This window comes from Macaca fascicularis, chromosome 1 (assembly GCF_037993035.2).
Source record: "Macaca fascicularis isolate 582-1 chromosome 1, T2T-MFA8v1.1".
NCBI lineage: Eukaryota > Metazoa > Chordata > Mammalia > Primates > Cercopithecidae > Macaca > Macaca fascicularis.
The window spans coordinates 164,667,352-164,687,023 of NC_088375.1; the positions used below are offsets into that span (position 1 = coordinate 164,667,352).

The 19,672-nt window shown below is 32.2% G+C and overlaps 1 protein-coding gene across 17 annotated transcripts in view; it reads right to left on the reverse strand.

Moving 5' to 3' along the window:
• The window catches only part of LRRC7 (leucine rich repeat containing 7), a 553,605-nt gene that overhangs the window by 97,679 nt on the left and 436,254 nt on the right, over positions 1-19,672 (reverse strand). For 15 of the 17 annotated variants that reach the window (XM_074003903.1, XM_074003898.1, XM_005543054.5 and 12 more), the window contains 6 exons: positions 15,524-15,653; positions 14,352-14,467; positions 10,933-11,002; positions 8,626-8,725; positions 6,297-6,421; positions 4,042-4,290 (listed from right to left, as the gene is read on the reverse strand). In XM_074003903.1, coding sequence (XP_073860004.1) covers positions 4,042-4,290; positions 6,297-6,421; positions 8,626-8,725; positions 10,933-11,002; positions 14,352-14,467; positions 15,524-15,653 — 790 coding nt within the window. The remainder of the gene's footprint in view (positions 1-4,041; positions 4,291-6,296; positions 6,422-8,625; positions 8,726-10,932; positions 11,003-14,351; positions 14,468-15,523; positions 15,654-19,672) is intronic. The other 2 variants (XM_074003948.1, XM_015434177.4) reach the window with 1 other exon arrangement.

Genomic DNA, 19,672 nt, shown 5'->3' on the forward strand with positions numbered 1-19,672 from the left:
TTCATTTTAGGGTATCAGTCTAACTTTTGGGAACACATGTTAATGACTATTCTTAGCATTAAATTTAGAGGTAGAAAATATGAGACATTCCATATAGAATATTTCATCATCAGGGTACTTGTTATAACATATTTAAAATAGAATAAGTACAAGTTGTGCATGCTAATTTGCTAATTAAAAGGGACTGGGAAAAAAAGGATTTACTTGGCCTGGCTTGTTCCAACAATCATGTTTTGCATCTGAGTAGAATCAACTTTACAAAATGAAATGATTTATGTGATTGTGGTAGGTATGTATCTGTGGAAAGTGTGTGTGGGGGTGAGAGGGTAAGAGAAGAGAAGGCGAAAGAGAAGCAGTGAAAGGAAGAGGAAGAGTGGAAAAGGGAGAGAAAAAAAGAGTGAGGGGCACATACGCACCCACCCCCACACACCCATGTAATTCATGGGATGTAAGTAACTATGATGGTGATATAGATCTGAAAATTATGAATATGAATTCAAACACTTTTGCCCATCTGCAGTTTTAGCAAATCCACCAACTGTGTTATTCTTCTCAGTATTTTGTCTTCCTTGTGGCTCATTTTTCTTATCAAATACTGGAATTGGACTTCACTAGATGACTTCTAACATTCCTTTTAATATTAAAGATATAAAATTATATTCCAGTAAATATTTGGAAAACAAATGAAAAACCAGATAATTTTGTTAATGTAAGTGCTATTTAAATGTAGTTTAATCTCTTTAAACTCTCAAATAAATAAGGATGACATTGATAATATATAGAAATATAGCTACAAAAATATAACCCAAAACAAAGTTAGAATTGACAGAAAAAAAATGTAAGTTGTTAGATTGTAATATAAATAAATCCCAGGGTACTTAATTTGTAATGTATTCTTAAATAAACATAAAAGGAATGATATGACTAGTAGACAAAGTCCATTGGGATACATGCATTCTTAGATCTGTTGTTTAAATTGGTATTAGAAATGTTAATCACAAATTAAGTATAATTTAAAAATTATATCATTGAACTTGTTTAAAAGTACTTGACATCAAAGTGCTAGAAGTAAAAAAAAAAATTACATTAAAAATGTAAGTTGTAGAATGCTATGACTATCATGCCAATTAAGAACATTTTATTTTTTAATAACCAGCTGTATGTGAATAAAAAATAAGCTAAAGTAGGGCATTAAATTAAAATTCTATGCAACTTAAAAAACCCCTAACACTAAAACTACACTTATAAATTGAATGGAAGGCAAAAGAAATGTGAAGTGTTCTTCCTTAATTGAATTAAATACTTCATTGAATAATGTAATGTATTTTTTGTTAGATGCTATGTCCCATCTGACACAATTAGATCACTATTTGACATGGTACTAATATTTTCTGGTTATTTTATAAGCAAGTACATGTGATATTTTGGTCACATCACCAGAAGATGTTTGAATATTTTATTCTTGTGACAACAATTACATCTAGAAATAGATTTACTATGCATTAATACAGCTTAAGCCCCACACCTCTTCCAAAGTCTTGTGAGGGGTCTTATTATATACAGAGTCATTTTATATTCTTTTCCTGAAAGAGGATCCCCCTTAAATTGAGGAAGTTCCAGGTCTTATAAAGCTTGGATTTGTTTCACCTAAAAAGTAAGCTCCTTGCTTCTCACTTACTAGCCTACTAGCAGAATTGACTGGCCTTGGAGTCAGAAGATTTAAATTTAAGTCATAGATTTATTCCCAACTAGCTATCATCCACTAATCTTTCTGTTGTTTCTACTCATGTAAAATGGAAATGATAATGTATTTCCTACACATTTGAGTTAATCTGGAGCTAAAATGTGAAAAATGTGAAAGTTCTTGGAAAATCTTTAAGTTCTATGAAGAGATGAGATACTATTTCTAAGGTCACATTTTACTTAATATATTTTAAAAATCTGGATTCCTTTTGGTGATTTTGACTCTACTCTGTATATGTCTAAACATAATATCTGTTAACTGTCTGGATCTTTTTTTCAATTATATGTAGCAACAGTTATTTAATTCAGTATCTCCCATGTTCCAGTCACCATGATAAATGTTTTATAGGGATATTAATTTATTATTAATTATTTACATAAACATTATTATAAATTCTACAGGTTTAAATATAAATTAATATTTATACACTAAATAATAAATGATTAATTATTAAAAATTATATAATTAATCATTATATAAAATCTCACAAGTTTCACAACCCATTGCAGCAGCTGTTGCCACTTTACAGAAAAAAAGTGTATCTCAGACCATGTAAGTAACTTGCCTAAGATTACATAGCTAGTAGATGCAATATGCAAACTTAGGTCTTTTGACTCCAATGCTTATGCTAGCTCAGAGTATGGGTGCAGCACATATTTGTACAATATTGTGGAAGAAATACTGTAAGTTTAAAATGTGAATTTCTCTGAGTTAAATGGCAAAATAATTTCTATTTTTTAAATAAAGCTAAGTACAATATTTTATAATTTTTTAAGATAAAACTATATTTTATCATTGTATTATGTTTGGAAGCTCTACGCAAGCATATTTTATGCCCATTTATAGATTGCTTTGCTTTATTTTTCAGTGGATATATGCAGTGCCTCAGAAGTGAATATGATCATAAACCCAGTTATACTAATAGTTAAGTAATACCCAAATACAAGAGCAATTTTTCTATATATCTAAATATATAGACTATAAATGTTTTCTTATTCCAATATGAGATAAAATATATAAATTCATTTATTATACACAAAGGTAGGAAAATAAATTATATTCTTGCAAAAGTGTGTTGTGTTGATCACTCACTATAAAGTATTTGCTCAGTTCACATATACATTTGATTAAAATGCAAGATTTTTACTAAAATATTACTTTAATTTTGAAAAACAGAAATGTTTCACAGCATTCTTTGTATCTTAGATGTAAATAAAGTGCAGTAAATGCAAATAGCAGCTGCAAGATGTTGGAGACCCCCAAAAATTCAGCAATAAAGAATCACTTAAGGTTAATAGCTAGGGCATTTAGGGCATTTAGAAATGATATCTTGAATTCACACAGAACTGTTTTTTTATATATTATATTATATTACATAATATAATATATTTCACATCATGATCAAATTCTAATTTGATTTGATTGCAAATTCCAGTAAGAGAAATATTAGTTAATACTTTGATCATTGATAGTTAAATATTATATTACTTTGAGAATTAGTTGGAATGATATACAAAGAAAAGAAACTTATAGCAGTTTTAGTTAGGAAAATGCATTCTCAGCTTGCCTTATATTATAGCAAAAATACAAGACAATGGATAAGTATCTAGTCCATTACATGTGGATAGTAAAGTTTACAAGACATGCAGTGTTCTTTCATATTCCAGTAAAACATGTTTTCCCCCCCATTAACCTCTTAAAACACCCAACCACAAAGATAAGGAAGCCCTACTTGCCACAACTCCCAATTCAATCTTCTCTTACAGGAATTCATATGATCTGTGTTTTCAAATTAAAGGAAATTGATGCTTTTCAACAGATTGTCTATCTTTGTGCTTAAAGGCCACTCTCAGCAAATCTCAATTTAATCTGATACTATTTTAAGAATTAAGTTTTAGCTATTTAATCTCCCCCAGAATTCACATTATAAAAAATGTGCATATATGTGGAGGGGACAATTTAGAATGCATCAATAGTGTCATCAACATTCTGCCCAACTATTGGTATTCCCACACTTTAAATTAAAGAAAAAAAAAGTACTCAACTCAAAAACCATGCCAGATATCCCACCAATAGGCACCTCACATTGATTTTCCCTCCCCTCTGGCTCAGTCCTCCCCACCCCATTGCCAATGTCAATAAACAAAATGTTAAATTGAGATGAAACACTGGCAATTTGAAGGTTTCTATGTGATCAACATTTCTTACCCCAAATCATGCAGAACATACCCCATAAACCACTGTTCCAAGGTTGCCTCTACATGGGAGATTCTCCTACCCCAGACACCTAGGCCTACCTGTCTGCCACTTAGAGAGGGAAGAGTGGTGGATTGTGCTGCAACTGGCAATGGAGTACACATGCTCCTGTCCTGCTGGAGGCCAGTTATACAACCCCATGCCAGCTGTGGGTCATTCTGGGGGACGGGCATATCTTGGATCTGCTGATCACACCTGGCCCATGGTGTGCAGCAATCGCCAGACAGTCTGGCAGGTTGGAGAGTAATCCCACGCTGGCCCCTTTCCCAGGGGGCTTGGCAGGAGAGATCCTGTGGGAGAAGGAATCTCCATTTTCTGGGAGAAAGAGGAGCACTGTAGCAATACTTTCACTTTATCATTTTTCTAGTCTCTTTTTCTTTCACTCTGAGTTATGCATTTAAAACAATGATCATAAAATTAGTTTTAAATCCACATATAAAACAGCACTAATTTTATATGATGCTAAAGGGTCACAATTTCTTCACACAATGCAGCATTCATACTACACTATACAGACTATAAGTAGGGCATTATACTCTAGTCCATTTGAAAGTGGAAAGCATAGGTCAATGATTCCTTTTTAAATTTCATGTAAATTAAAGGTAAAATGGTGCTGAATTTAATGTACATGTAATGAACCAGAAAAGTGTGATTAATTCAGTGTAAGATTACAATATATTCTATTCATCATACTTCCATGATGATTTATTTAGAAGTTTGTTTGTGCTCTAATTTGTCCAATAGCCAATGGCATTGGAAATATTCAAATTAGTCAAAACTGAATAGTTTGAGATTTTGAAACACACACTGTTTCATTAATACATAAATAAACCAAATGTAAATAAACACAGAGTAAAAACACTCTAAAGTATAATGAACCTACTCTGATTATAAACAAACTTGAACACATAACACACAAACAGGGCTTCTAAATAACCATAAGCATTTACTATATTTTCAGTTTTCATTGACACATATACCAGAGTATATTAAATGCACTTTCTTCTTGCATTCTTTGAATAGAGAATTTCAGGAAGAAGCATGTAATTTTTGGTAATTCAATGAAATATAAAGATGAATCAGAAGTCTGGTATAGAATGCATCATCCATTGGTTCTGGATTTAACATAAGAAATCCGTAAAAGAACTGAAATGTTCTGAAGGTTTGTTTTCAGTTTAGCATTATTTTTTCCAGGAATTCACAAGTTCAAAAAGATGCCTCTTTGGCTGTTAGACAGCACTAATCAACTATCCAGAGACATGTTTTTAAACCCAAATCTTTAACAAAATTGTTATTTTGGATTTGGGAATCCATTTTGGGTTCTCCGTAACGATATTAGTAGGCCTTGCCAGTAAGTGCTCATGTGCTGATTTAAGAAATAAAGTTTAGAAAATGTGGAAAGGAGAGGACGGAGACAAACATAACGCACAACCTAGCTTTATTAATAGAACATATATGCAATTATAAAGGTAATTAGTCACTAAGAGTGAGAGCTGTTAGTAGCCATGATAGAAAAAGTACACATACAATGTTATAAAAAGTAAATGAGAGATTCAAGATGCTGCCATGACAATGTGAAAATGTGATGCTGATAAAATCTAAATCAATTCTGATGATAATTAAAATTTTAAGTAATGGAGAAATACAGATTTTAAAATTCAATCTTGTTACTTGACTTAGTAGTCCCTATAAAAGACCTTTTAAAATATACTTTGAGGTGAAAAAAAAATTGAAGTTATGTTCCCTAAGGAACATCACCTGCCATTAGGCACTAATCTTCCTTAAAATTTGTCCTCACATTTAAGGAAACTCACAAATTCTTCTTGAATAGCCCAAGGACACAGAACCTTTCAGAGATTTTAATGCCAATGCAATATATTAATCTGTTGGCCCTTCCAGAAATGTTTATTTTGGCCTCATTCAGTCTGCATGATGCTTTGCTCAGTGATTAAAAAAAAAATCATTGTAGTGTGTAGTGTGTCAACAATGAAATAAGGTTCTTAGATGAAGTCGATCATACAGATTTTTTTTTCTACTTTCTCTCAGCTTGAATCTCTCTCATGCAGTTATTCTGTTGGATGAGGTGGCATTTCAAATTTGCTCACTCAGATTTGGGACATTAGTCTCATTCTGAAGCACACCAATGCTTCCAGAACTACCAGCATGCTGTAATGAAAGGTACCGCCATGAGACTTGAAGAGGTGTCTGACTTTGTCCCAAAATCTATCTGAATAAGAACAATGGGCAAACAAAAAGATAAGGAGAACAAAGAGGAAACAAAAGCTAAAAGGTTCACCTTAACTTTCCCGGCATTTTCATCATCTTCTTTTTTGTCTTCAAATTCAAAGGCAACAGTCATGCGTTGTTGTCTCTGCTCTTCCCACAGTGTAGGGTTAAAGCTGTCACTGTCTGACTGGAAATCTACAGTTAGATTCCAAAGGATTATTGCTTTTTTAAAAAACAATTTTATACAAAGTATTTAATACAGTATGCAAAAATGGTGATAGATACTACAAACAAGTACAAAAATAAAGAAGAAAGAAAGAAAGAAAGACAAAGAAGGAAAGAGAAACAAAAGAATAAAATTCCCTTGATATTTATTACATGGCCTTTTGTAATCTTAACTCAAATTCAGTACTCCTAAAATACTCAGGATTGGGAAATTTTCTAGTGTAGGAAATGGGCTCCCCATAGGACAATATAATAATATAGAGAGTTGGAGCGAGCATTTTAAAGCGTTATCTTTTACAATCCTTACAACAACATAATGGTACTACTAATCTCATCCTTATTTTACTAATGAGTTTGAAGAGGCTTGCTCAAAGTGTTAGGAGACTTCTCAGTGGCTAGTGCAGGATTCTGTTCCTGTCTAAATAGAATCCTTATTTGTAACTGCTAAACTCTATAAAAATTTCTTTTATAAAAGTTACCACATAACATTATAACATTTACTTTGCAATAAGGTATCTAAGATTGCAACCTTTTCCTTTTATTGTGGGGTCAATGAGGGGAGCTTGTTTTTATGGTAGAGAATGTGGAAAGTATAGTCTGTTTCAATTAGTTTAAATATGTCAAATTAACAAGGAAATGGCTTATAAATCTTTAATTTACATAAAATGTTGGTTAATGATAATATTTTCTTTGCAACATTATGGTAAAGATCACATGAAAATGCAATGGAAGTACTTAGTTAAGGCTAAATTCTTTTCCAAAGGAGGTCCTTTATCATACATGTCTTTCTTTGTTACAAGGGATTCTGAAAACTCATTTATTACACTCCTGCCTGGAAAACCAAAGGATGACTTACTTTAAATTCAAGGAAACTTTTCAATTACCAACCTTTCTTTTCTCAAAGAAAAAAGCAGAAACAAAAGCAAGCTCAGCTAGTCTAATTCTTTAACACTCCACCTTACCTAACTGAATCTACGTTGGGACAAATTAGGGATTCAATCTGTGAGATCACATCTCAGAAATGACCAGTGAATGAGAGATACTTTTCATTGTTTCTCCTATATTCTTTTGAAGTTAAATATTTTGATAATATAGAGCTATTAAAATGAAAACATAAGTAAAGCTGCATGAATATAACATAATCCTTACTTAAGATGTCTCTTATAAAATATATAAACATGGGGGCTTTTCTTTTATCAATTCAAAAGATTAATTTTATTGACTTATAAAAATGCATATGAAAACAATCTTTTCTTTTCCTACTTATATAGACAAAATTTAAAGAAAAATATCCTAAAAATTCCAAAATGATTCACTTACATTTGGAGGTCAAAGACCAAAGTAATTTATTATAATTATCCCTGGAAATAAAAAATACATAAACAAATGGTTTCTTTTACAAGTTGGCCTCATTCACATGGATTGGGTAGATTTAATCCATGGCTGGATTAAAATGAGTTTACTCTTCCAAGAATTATTTTTACTCTATAACTGTAGAAAATGTGCTTATCAGCTTGTGTTGGTTTGGGCTAAGGAGCCTTCACTAAGTTTCAAATAGCAAAGGACAAAGCTCTTTTAACCTTTTTAAATGAATAATGTGATCATAGAAGAGAAGATTTAATTATTGAAAAAGGATTTGGGGTTTGATCTGGGGTTTTGGTTAGGGGAACTCAACTTGAAAAAGAAAGAATGGTCTTATTTGCAAGTATCTATTTATGGTTAACTTAGACCATGAAATAATTTGAGTCCAGAGATCATTGGACTAGATGTTTAAATTGTGTTCATGCAATAAGTGAACACAGCAACTAAACCAGTTCATTGAAACTTCCTTAGGATCTGACTGCTCTTAGCTCATTTCAGTTAGCTGGGTACCAGATTTGCTTTACTAGTCATGTGTCTTGCAATCCATAAAGAGAAATAGTTGCTCCTAAAAATCAACAACATTTTTATGTAAGATATAAAGATGAAGAGTTTTGTTTTGGAAGCTTACCTAAAATAGAGTAGAAAACAAGACTTAGGCTTAAAATATATCCCCAAATGATATTTGTGTATCATGTAATTATCTTTATAGGCTTGTCCATGTGCCAGTACTCCTGGCCAGAGATTCGAATAAAATTAGTCATTTCTATCCATAATCATTATAAGTAGAGAAGAAATTTCTACTGACAATTTACCTTCATCACCACGAGGCTGCTGGGGAAACATGTAGTTAGTCAATACTCTTTGCTTTGTTTCTGGATGGGCTTCTGTTTGTAAAGGGATAAGGGCTTTGGACTAGAAGCAAAGAACATACAACTTAGATGAATACAATTGCAAATATATAACAGTCAATAGTCTGGTCTCACCCAGATAAACATTGGGGAAAAAAAGTGAAAAAAAAGGAAATAAAATAAGAAATTACAACATGAAATAACACTATTACTGAGGAATATTTTCATATCCTAAGATTTTCATAATAAAGTTTTCTTCTTCTTTAGTATACCCTTTTACAAAACTTACCCAAACCTATTCAACTGAGCAATGTCAGATTTAATCCTGAAGAGTTCAAAATGTGTTAAATTGTTTCAACTAAGTAAGGTTTTGGTATGGTTCTATATGCCTATTCATTTTCATGGATTGTTGCCCTAGAAAGACAAATGGAATTTGCTATCAAATTTATGCTATGCAAGATCATCTATGAATTTAATTAGGTTAAAACAGCATTCATTTATTTATGAGATATTTTTATAGCCAAAGACAGAGTCCACTTTATAGATAAGCAACTGTACTTGTACCTAATATATATCATAATATATTGACCTCTGTGCATATTTCATTCTGTTATTAATTTGATTTCAGAAATATTCACTTTGAAGGGGTATTCTAGAACTCTTACATTCCATGTCAGAAATATATTGGAAATGATATTATCTAATATACTAAAAATCTGCTTATTTAATGATATTAATAGGAGTGAAACACAAAGGGGATTTTTGATATCAGTTTGTCTTATGAAACTGAATCATAACCACATTACATTAATGTTCTAAATAAAAGTTAAATGATGCAGTCACTGCTCTGTTCATTCTCCCATAAGAATAATAAATCATATTTTTTTCCCACAATGCAATATTGTGGAATATACTATTACATTAGCATAGTTCACATTGATTCCAGAAATTATTTATGATGATATGTTGATACCTTGAAAAATCTACAGTTCATTGATAAGATTTGAATTTGAATTACTAATTTTTGACTCAGTAGATGGAAGCAAATGCTGTAATTACTGTAGGAACACAAACAATATTCTTATATTTACATTTTATAATTTGTAAAGGTTATTTTAAATTTTCCACAAAAGTGTCCAATGACTGTAAGTATGAATAATTCATGTACCAGTAATGCTACTTTTATGCTCAGAAAATGACGAACTAAATCCAAGATGAATTGTTTTCATTTAGCCATTCATAGTTGAGGATAGGTGTATCAAAATTTAAGGATCACAAGAGAAAAGAGGACCAAAAAACTGTATAAAAATTGTCTATCATTAGTTCTTCTGTAGGTAAATCAGAAACCTTCAATGATTTCTTGTTATTTTCCAGTTAATAAAATTATTTACTAATGCAATATTACTGATTCAATTAAAATATATGTTTTCAAGAGGATAAAAAATAATATCAAAACAATTTTATAGAAAATACTAATAGTTGCCAAAAAGATATTGCAAATTCCTTTTTTTTTTTTTTTTTTTTTTTTCTGAGACAGAGTCACTCTGTCGCCCAGGCTGGAGTGCTGTGGTGTGATTTAGGCTCACTGCAACCTGTGCCCCCTGGGTTCGAGCGATTCTCCTGCCTCAGCCTCCCAAGTAGCTGAGATTACAGGCATGCACCACTGTGTCTGGCTAATTTTGTATTTTTAGTAGAGGCCAATGTTTCACCACATTGGTCAGGCTGGTCTTGAACTCCTGACCTCAAGTGATCTGTGTGCCTCAGCTTCCCAAAGTGTTGAGATTACAGCATGAGCCACTGCGCCCGGCCTGATGTTTCAAATTTCTTGAATGAAGTTTTTGAATTAAGTTGATTATAATTAAAAGGATAAGAAGAAAAAGGAACACAGAGGATAATAATTCCCTGTTGTGGGGATTGTGGTAACAATTTCTTATACTTTACCTTCAGAGATATAATTAAAGTACATCCTCTAAGGACATACATGTACCACCTAGAGGTTAAAAAGCTAAAAAAATGATCATTTTGTGTATTAGATCTCAGAGAATGAAGTAGATGTTAAATAGAAGTATTTAAGGAGGGTGGGGCTTACAGTACTGTTTTGACTTCAGCAATGTTTGAATTGCTATCTTTACAAAAATCTCTCTTTCAGGGGACAAAAACAACCTACATTTTGTAGTGGCTGTCAAAGGTATCTATGGGGAATAAATTAGTAATTCAAATTTTCAATTATAGTTCATCTTAATAAACAAATCAGGCAATAAAACCTTTTACCTGATTGTCAGAAAGCCACAAAGCTGCAAGCTCTTTAAGTTTGGTAAATGAGAATGGTAAATTCTTCAATCTGCAAAAACACAAAAAGTCTAATAGCATGGGTAAAGATGGATAAAAGTTCATTTCTAAGAATTATTTAACATACTCTAACTTGTTGGTTTCATTCTTTTCTCGAATCCGTTTTCCACTGAGCAGCCTGAACGATATTTTAAAAAATGAAAATATCCTATTTACAACCCTTCAAATACTTCCATTATATCTGAATAAAAATAAAAAATGGTTAACATGTATGGTTAGAGCTTAAAAGATCTGGCCCCTAAAAACCCCTCCAGAAATTTATCTGCAACTCTTTTCCTGACTCAGTCCCATCAGGACAACTGGCTCTATCAGCTTTTTTCTTTGGAACGCTCTCTCCCATACTTCACTTTACTGAACCCCACATATCCATTCATTCTTAGCTTAAATACCGTCCTCTCAAAGAGGCTTTTCTTGACTCCTCATTTAAATTACTTCCCTCAATCTGGTTTCAAAGCACCTTGTATTTTCCTTCATGGAACACATTGCAGTTTTTAATTACACATTTATTTTTGTGATAATTTGCTTACTCTTTGCTATCCCTCCAAAACTGTAGGCTCCATGAGGGCAAAGGGCCATGCTTGTTTTACTTCTAAAGGAACGTACAGCTCCCAATAGTATGTTGACCTTCAGCAAGAATGTTCTTTTGACCTTCATGCAATGTGTAGTAGATATTCAAAGGGGGTAATCTTTAAAAAATTAGCACTTCTAAGATGTATAGCTTGATATTAGCCTTGGTATTCAATCAAAATTATGTATTTAGCTTTGGCTTCAGCCTTTGGAGGGCCAAAATACTTCACACTATCTGATATCCTTCAGATTGTGCATGATCAACACATTGTGATCACATAGGTTACCATCAAAGCTAGCTAGCAAAGCAAGTAGTACAAACAAGGCATGCCAATGAGACTTATTACTAACTTCTGGATATTCTCTTTTGAATACAGATAAACATTTTAGATTATTAATATAGAAGGAAAATTTTATTGTCTTTAATGTATTAGCATTCTGTCAGCCAATAGACAAATAAATTTATTTTGATAATGGAAGTGGGCAATCTTACAGTAATTAAAAATTAATTTTATAGTTTATGTGCAAAAGCAGTTAAACACTTCTTAAAAATCTAATAAATATGAAAAGAGATTGAAAGGCAATAAAAATATTAAAACTGTGCATTATATAACTTTAGAAAAAATATAATAACCTTTCTGAGCTAATAAATATTTATAAAATATAAACATGAATATGAAGAATAACTGTTATTAAATTATATCACAAGTCTTTTTTATATAATTGTTACAGTAACATTTATAACTTCAAGCCAAATTACCCATAAAAGTTATTCCTAACTAAAAGTTATTTCAATTCACTCAAGCCAGAAATTGTGAAGTAAGATCTTATTGGGAGAGTTTCTTACATTGTATGGGCTACATTAAAAGCAGAATGTCAATTCTCCTGCACTGAAATTACATGAGTTCAAAACTATCCAGAATCATGTAAACAACATCCATAATATCATCATCAATCCAGTCATAAATGTAGAATATGAAGGAACTGCTAGAAAAGGACAAGGCACCCTTGTTTTTCTTTCCTTTTCCAGTGATCTCTATTTCAAGTGAGCTCTTATTTGGTAACATAAATGTGCAGTACATTGACAACAGGAGCAATCTTGCAGCTGACAAGGCAGAGGAATCACTGTTCCTAACTACAATGTCAAACTTTAAAAATCTATTACATTTTAAATATGAAATTATAATAATCATTACTTTTGGATGACATTTCTTATTTAATCTTTTCTCCAAACAGTTCCTTCTCTGGTGGTAATATTTAACTTTGGCCTTAACTTTAGCTAAATATTGATTTTCACCTCTGCTTGATTTACTGATTGATTTATTAATTTAAAATACTAATTTGGCTCCAGAGTATGTTCCAGCAACTGTACTAGGACATAACTTAAGCTTATATTTCTGTCCTGATGAAGTTATTTTAAACTTCTGATATTGTGAGCTCCTCTATGTATTATTCATAAATTTTGCCCCAGCACGTAGCAGTGTGTCTGGCTCATTGTAGGTGAACTCAAGTCTGCTACAGTTGTTGAATAAGTATGTTCAAAGTATTAATAGAACTTCTAATTATTGATCATTGACAATATTTGCTAAGTATATTTTGCATATTATGAATGAAAATAATTCATTCATAATACCAAGAATTTCCTAATCTTATTTATACGAATATAATTAGAGATTTTCAAAAATGTCTTGCCAAAAGTCAGAAACAACTTTCAATGCATTTTCCTCATTTTTCCAGGATAGTAACACAGTCGGAAGAGGAAGCAAGGTTGGTTTGACGTGACTTGCTCTGATGCATAAAGCTTTGGTGCTTCCTTGCCCCCGATACTATAAATAAAATTCCAAACTTTTTAATAAAATGTTTTATTCCCTTATGTGGGAATATTATTAACCAGTAAGTGAAGCTTTGAAATTCACATTTGTCCTTAAACTAAGAAAAAAATGAGAATTCCAATGCTTATCCTGAAACTTCCAAAATCTGATTATTCTTGTGATTCCATAAAAGCTAATCTTTGATCATTTCATTGCAAGTTCTCTCAGTCCCTTGTATTATCAATTGTCTGGCTGAAACTTATTGAAAACATAGTGATCATTTTATTTTCTTAGCAGTTATCTCTAGTCAGTATTTGTTTTTATCCTTTCCTATTTGAGGATAATTATCTTTTATAGAGTAGGTGGAAACAAAGACGAATTGAGGTTTGCACTTTTTCTTTTTACTCATCTATCAATATAATGCCATTATTAGAAGTAAAGGATCTATCCTTTCCTTGTTCATCCTGCTCTAAACATGACTAAACAGCCATTTCATTGTCAGTATTCTTACTAGCACTTTGATGAAATTGAAAATATACACATTGCCCAGTTAATTTGTTGGAGACCAAAATATAGACATGAAAACACATATGTGTGCATACATACATACATACATATGCACATTTTTATTAATATATTTTATATATTTTTATTATAGTTATTTTCCATGTCTTCATATTATTATGCTTTCTGCATATGGGAAGCCTTTTGTGTATAAATTTGTGTGATTCATATTTATATAATTTTAATACATTACATATGCTTTTGATATAATCAAATAACATAATTTTGAAATACCTGGTTTAAAAAATAATTTACCTTCTGCTATTTTAAAGAAAGTATCAGTATTTGCATTCCGTATACTATGAAAGGCAGAAAATGTTATCAAAACTGTAGGCAAAAAAACTATAATTTGCTTTCAGCAAATAACTAATATATGATTGTGAAATGTTGTAAAAATACCTGTTGTCACTCAAATTTAAGACTCTTAGTTTCTGCATCTGTCCAATCTCTTCAGGAAGAAATTCTAATTTGTTGGAGCGTAGAGACATGACTGTTACATTCTTACAACTTCCAATCTGTAGGTAACAAAATAAAATAGGTTAAAAAAATCAGAGCACAATACTATTTTTAATATTAAAATTTCTAATTTTTAAAACAATTTAAGTAATAGATTTTCTTATTTTTAACTTTCTTTTAATATGTGCATTGTTTTATTTTTATAATGTATCTCTTTAAAATATATGTATATTGTATAAATTCTTTTAGATATTAAGGCAATTTATACTAGATTTTCTTTTACATATTAAAAATGAAGAATTTTCTTTATAATTTCATGCTTAAAATACTTGCTAACATTAGTGTTTTCATATATCATATAATTTTGTCTGTCGAAGTGAGTACTAATACATCTTTGTTTATAACAGAAGATCATACACACTCAAAAAATACAATATTGTTGACATTTCCTAGGCAAACTTAGTTTTGCTTCACATTACAGTGTTTTTTGTCATTTTTAATATATATTTTGGCTCTAAAATAATTATGTATTGTTTATTGTTGTATCATCATAAGAGTGTTTAGTAGAAAATGCTCAATTGAAAATGTACTTCACATACAGCAAACTTGAGCACAAAGTAAATTAAAAAAATACACTTCATAGTTTTTTGATATTAGTAATTAAAATACCACTTAGATGTAAAAATTAACAGAATCTCTTGGTGGATTCGGAAGTTAAACTAATATTATAATGCAACATGATACCTTAAAAAGCATATGTACATTTAAAAAGTTTGCTACAGAAATAAAAATGTAATTACTCCAAAATATTATTTATAACTATTCTGAAAACCAAAAGATAGAAATTAAGTGACTTTAAATGATATTTCTTAGCATGAATTGACTTATATTTTCTTACTTTTATTTGCATGTGAGATTTAAGTCAAATGCATTTTCTGGGTCAAATATAAGAACTTGCCATTTTAAATAGAATAATTAGCAAATATATATGTAGATAATTCCAATATTATTCACAGCTCAACTCATGAATCTACATTGCTATTCTACCCATTAAGATTTCATTCCAAAACAGATTAATTAAAAGTTAATAAATAGAAAACAAGTATATTTCTCACTTCTCTGGGTAATTCTGGAAGGAAATTCTCATCAACTGCTAATGTCCGAAGACTATGAAGGTAGCCAATAGTAGAAGGTAGTGACTCCAGTTCATTACAGCTACAGTCAAATTCTTCTAATAAAGATAAACTGAAAAGTTAAATACATTAGTTAGACATTTTAAAAGTTTAGATGGCAAAACGTTCTGAAAAAGCCACATATCCCAAATTCACCAAAATAAAAATTATTCATGTGGTGACAACATAATATTATATAAATTAATTTACCAGTTCAAATGATTTAATACCATCAAATAAGTGGTTTAACTTGGTAAAATATAGTTTTTTTTTCCCTTTCTTAATTTATCTGTTATTTAATAGCCATTGAAAACAACAAAATAATTTTTCATTTGTTTACAACTTAGGTGTTCTTTGTAGCCAGATGTTCAGAGTGTGTATCCTTGGAACAAGTGAATATAACTGTCATGGGGTAAGGAGAAGGGTAGAGAAGGCAGGACCAGGGGATGATTGAGTTGGGAGAAACAATAAAAAGAAAAACATTGATAAAATGCTAGGTATTTTATTAAGCATTTTAGAGAGTAAAGAAAAAAAAACAATTCTCTTCCTCATAAAAACTCCTTAAGATGTGTAATATTTTAAAGCCCATTCTACACATAAGAAAGTTGAAGCTTAAAGGGGCTAACTTCTTCAAGGTCACACAAAATAACCCTGGGAATTAAATGCAGACAGTAGAGATTCACTGTATTATCCTGCCTCTTAGCAGGTTCTATGGACAGGGCTCATTTCAGCCTGCAGATGTGTTTTGTTTGATTTATACAGTGGTATTTTAGAAAGTGTTAAATTATTTAAGTATTTAAAATTTTACATAATGACCCAGATTTCTGATGCCTCTTGAAAAAGAGAAAGATCTGTCAATACTGGGTCTGTATTCTTCCATGACGAGTAATGGAAGTGGATTAACAGTTGCTGCCTTCAAATGGGCACAGTTCTTCAGTTTGCCTGCAGTTTGTCACAATCCTGACCAGTCCATACTTAGCTGGCTTTACTCCAGATCTACAGAAAGGAATCGTATGGATGTACATTGAAGTTATCACAAGGCAACAAGATACTTCAATGCCCAGTTTGAGATAGCTGGGAAAAAAGGACCTGGCACAGAGTAAGCACCAGATAAATTGCAGCTGGTGTTGGTGTTGTTGAAATTATTATTACGCTGTTCTTACTATTCCTATTATATTATTATAATAGGAAGGAACCCCCAGGGGTGAAGATTCTACCAATGTAAAGGGAAAAATGAATTTGAGTTAGGTGGAGTAAGTTTGTAGAAAGAGCATCCTTTTTTTTGTTGTTGTTGTTGAGACAGAATCTTGTTCTGTCGTCCAGGCTAGAATGCAGTGGCACAATCTCAGCTCACTGCAACCTCCACTTCCTGGGTTCAAGTGATGCTCCTGTCTCAGCCTCCCGAGTAACTGGGATTACAGGCTCCCGCCACCACACCAGGCTCATTTATGTATTTTTAGTAGAGATGGGGTTTCACCATGTTAGCCAGGCTGGTCTCAAACTCCTGACCTCAAGTAATCCTCAGCCTCCCAAAGTGCTGGCATTACAGGCGTGAGCCACTGTACCTGGTCAGCATCCTTTTTTTTTATGTTAAAACTAGTTAGCTTGAATGCAGTTTCCTTCTATTATTTATTTAACAATTGAACACAGAAATTAAGCATATGGGTTGAAGTCAGTTAGAATGGATTCGTGTTCCAGCTTTGTAACTTACTAACTGTATTATCTTGGGTATCAATAAATTAAACACAGACCACCACAGCTCAAAAAACAAAGCAGATTTTATTTATCTGACAGGGCAAGGGAATACATGAGAGAAGAAATTCACTGAGTAGCACGCTGAGGAGAAAAAAATCAGTGACAAAAGGAGGGCTGGTGATAGTGGGTCATGATGATTATACTCACTAAGGGTTGAAAATTTGCATTATGGAGAAGGTGGGATGAGTGCACAAGTCTGTGTGCAGCTATGCAAATCAAGTACTATTGCCCATGGGTCAGGAGAAAATCTAATGCAATTAGGACCAGTCTGATTCTGACCAGGGTCATTCAAACTTCATCATGTTAACAGATTCAGCTGGTTAGAACCAGTTGTGGTGAAACACAGCATTCAATTTTGAGTAACAGCTCTTAGGAAAGTGTTGCTTAAGTAAAAATTTTTCCTTTTATATTGACACATCATAGAAATTCTCTCTAAGCCAGTGATTCTTTATATTTACAGTGAGGATACTAATAATGCCTGCCTTGTGCAGTTACTCTAAAATGAAATGTTAAGAACGTAGCACAGCACCTGTCATAAAATACATGTTCAGTACATTTTTCCTCTTATTATCAGTAAACTGGTTAAATTTGTTTCAACATCCTTTGAGGCCCCTCATATGTAGGGATGGTTATGTTCCTGGGATGCCAAGTGTACACAACTGTGTTACTCTGTGGATGTGTGTTTGCGGGGGCAGGAATCCATATATGTGAGAGATCTAGTAACAGAGTTTGTTTCTCAAAAAAAAAAAAGAAGTCTAGTACTGGGTCTTACATATATAATGCAGTCAATAAATTTTTTAGAATTGCATAAAAGTCTCTATCAATAGTTCGGGGTTGTGTACTCAGCAGGGAGTCATAAATACTAGGAATTTTTTTTAAAAAAATTACAGATTTATGTTAAGAGGCAGAAGTTAGAGAAGGTATTTAATGAAAATTATATGATTAAGGTTTCTCTCTCTTTTTTCTTTTTTATAAAAACATGTACTGAAGTTAGTCTTGGTGGTTGTCACCTTGCACAATTCCAATGTGTGCACATTTCAGTTGTCATGTTTTATTAAACAACATTAGTTTCCCAACAACCTGGCTCAAATTTCAGTTACCTTAACTGAGTAACTGCATCTCAGTTTCTTCAGTCCACATATCACAATGTGAATAATAGATGCACATTGTGATCAGTAACCGGTCACATCACTTCCTTCAAAGTCTGTCAAGGATTGGTCATTGCCCATCTGTTATTTGGCAACACAGACAGCAAAATATGTGTTGCCTTCCTGTCTCTCAGCAGTAGACGGATACTACACACCAAATAATTTAACCATTAAAGCACTACAACTATTGGATAATGCTCTTGGTCACCCTAATTCTCTTGGAGATTGAAATTAAAATGTGAAAATTTGTTTTATATCACCAAGGACAACGTCATTAATCCAGCCTATAGACCAAGGAGTTATTTCAACTTTTAAAGTGCATTATCTTACACAGACTTTTGAATAGGCTATTCATGCTACAACTGGTGATCATGCAGTTTCTTTACCTGTGTTCTAGATGAAATATGACATGAAATATACAGTTTAAAACATTCAAGCATCATGGCAGAAAGTAACAATAGGTAATATGCATACAGCATAGAATAAACTTTTAGTACTGTGATGGTTAATACTGAATGTGAACTTGATTGGACTGAGGGATACAAAGTATAAATCCTGGGTGTGTCTGTGTGGGTGTTGCCAAAAGAAATTAACATTTGAGTCAGTGGGCTGGGGAAGGCAGATCCACCCTTAATCTGGTGGGAACAATCTAACCAGCTTCCAGGGAATGTAAAGCAGGCAGAAAAATGTGAAAAGGTGAGATGGGCCTAGGCTCCCAGCCTACATTTTTCTCCAGTGCTGGATGCTTCCTGCCTTCAAACATCAAACTCCAAGTTCTTCAGTTTGGGGACTAGGACTGGCTTCCTTGCTCCTCAGCTTGCTGACAGCCTATTGTGGGACCTTGTGATCGTGTTAATACTTAATAAGCTTATATATATGTGTATACACACACACACACACACACACACACACACACATATATATCTCCTATTAGTTCTGTTCCCCTATGAGAACCCTGACTAATACAAGCATATTGTACAAAATAAATTTGAATCTAATGTAAATGGAATAATAGAAAAAATTGCTGCCCATGGAAATGCTGACACTGCTACTACTAGAAAGACTCTAGATAAGCTTCCAGAGGACTTAGTGAAGGCAAAATTATATACATAAATGAGGAAAGTGTGATGAAAAGAACGAAGATGTCCCAGAGGAAGTTGCTGGCAATAAACCTCACATTAAAGGAACT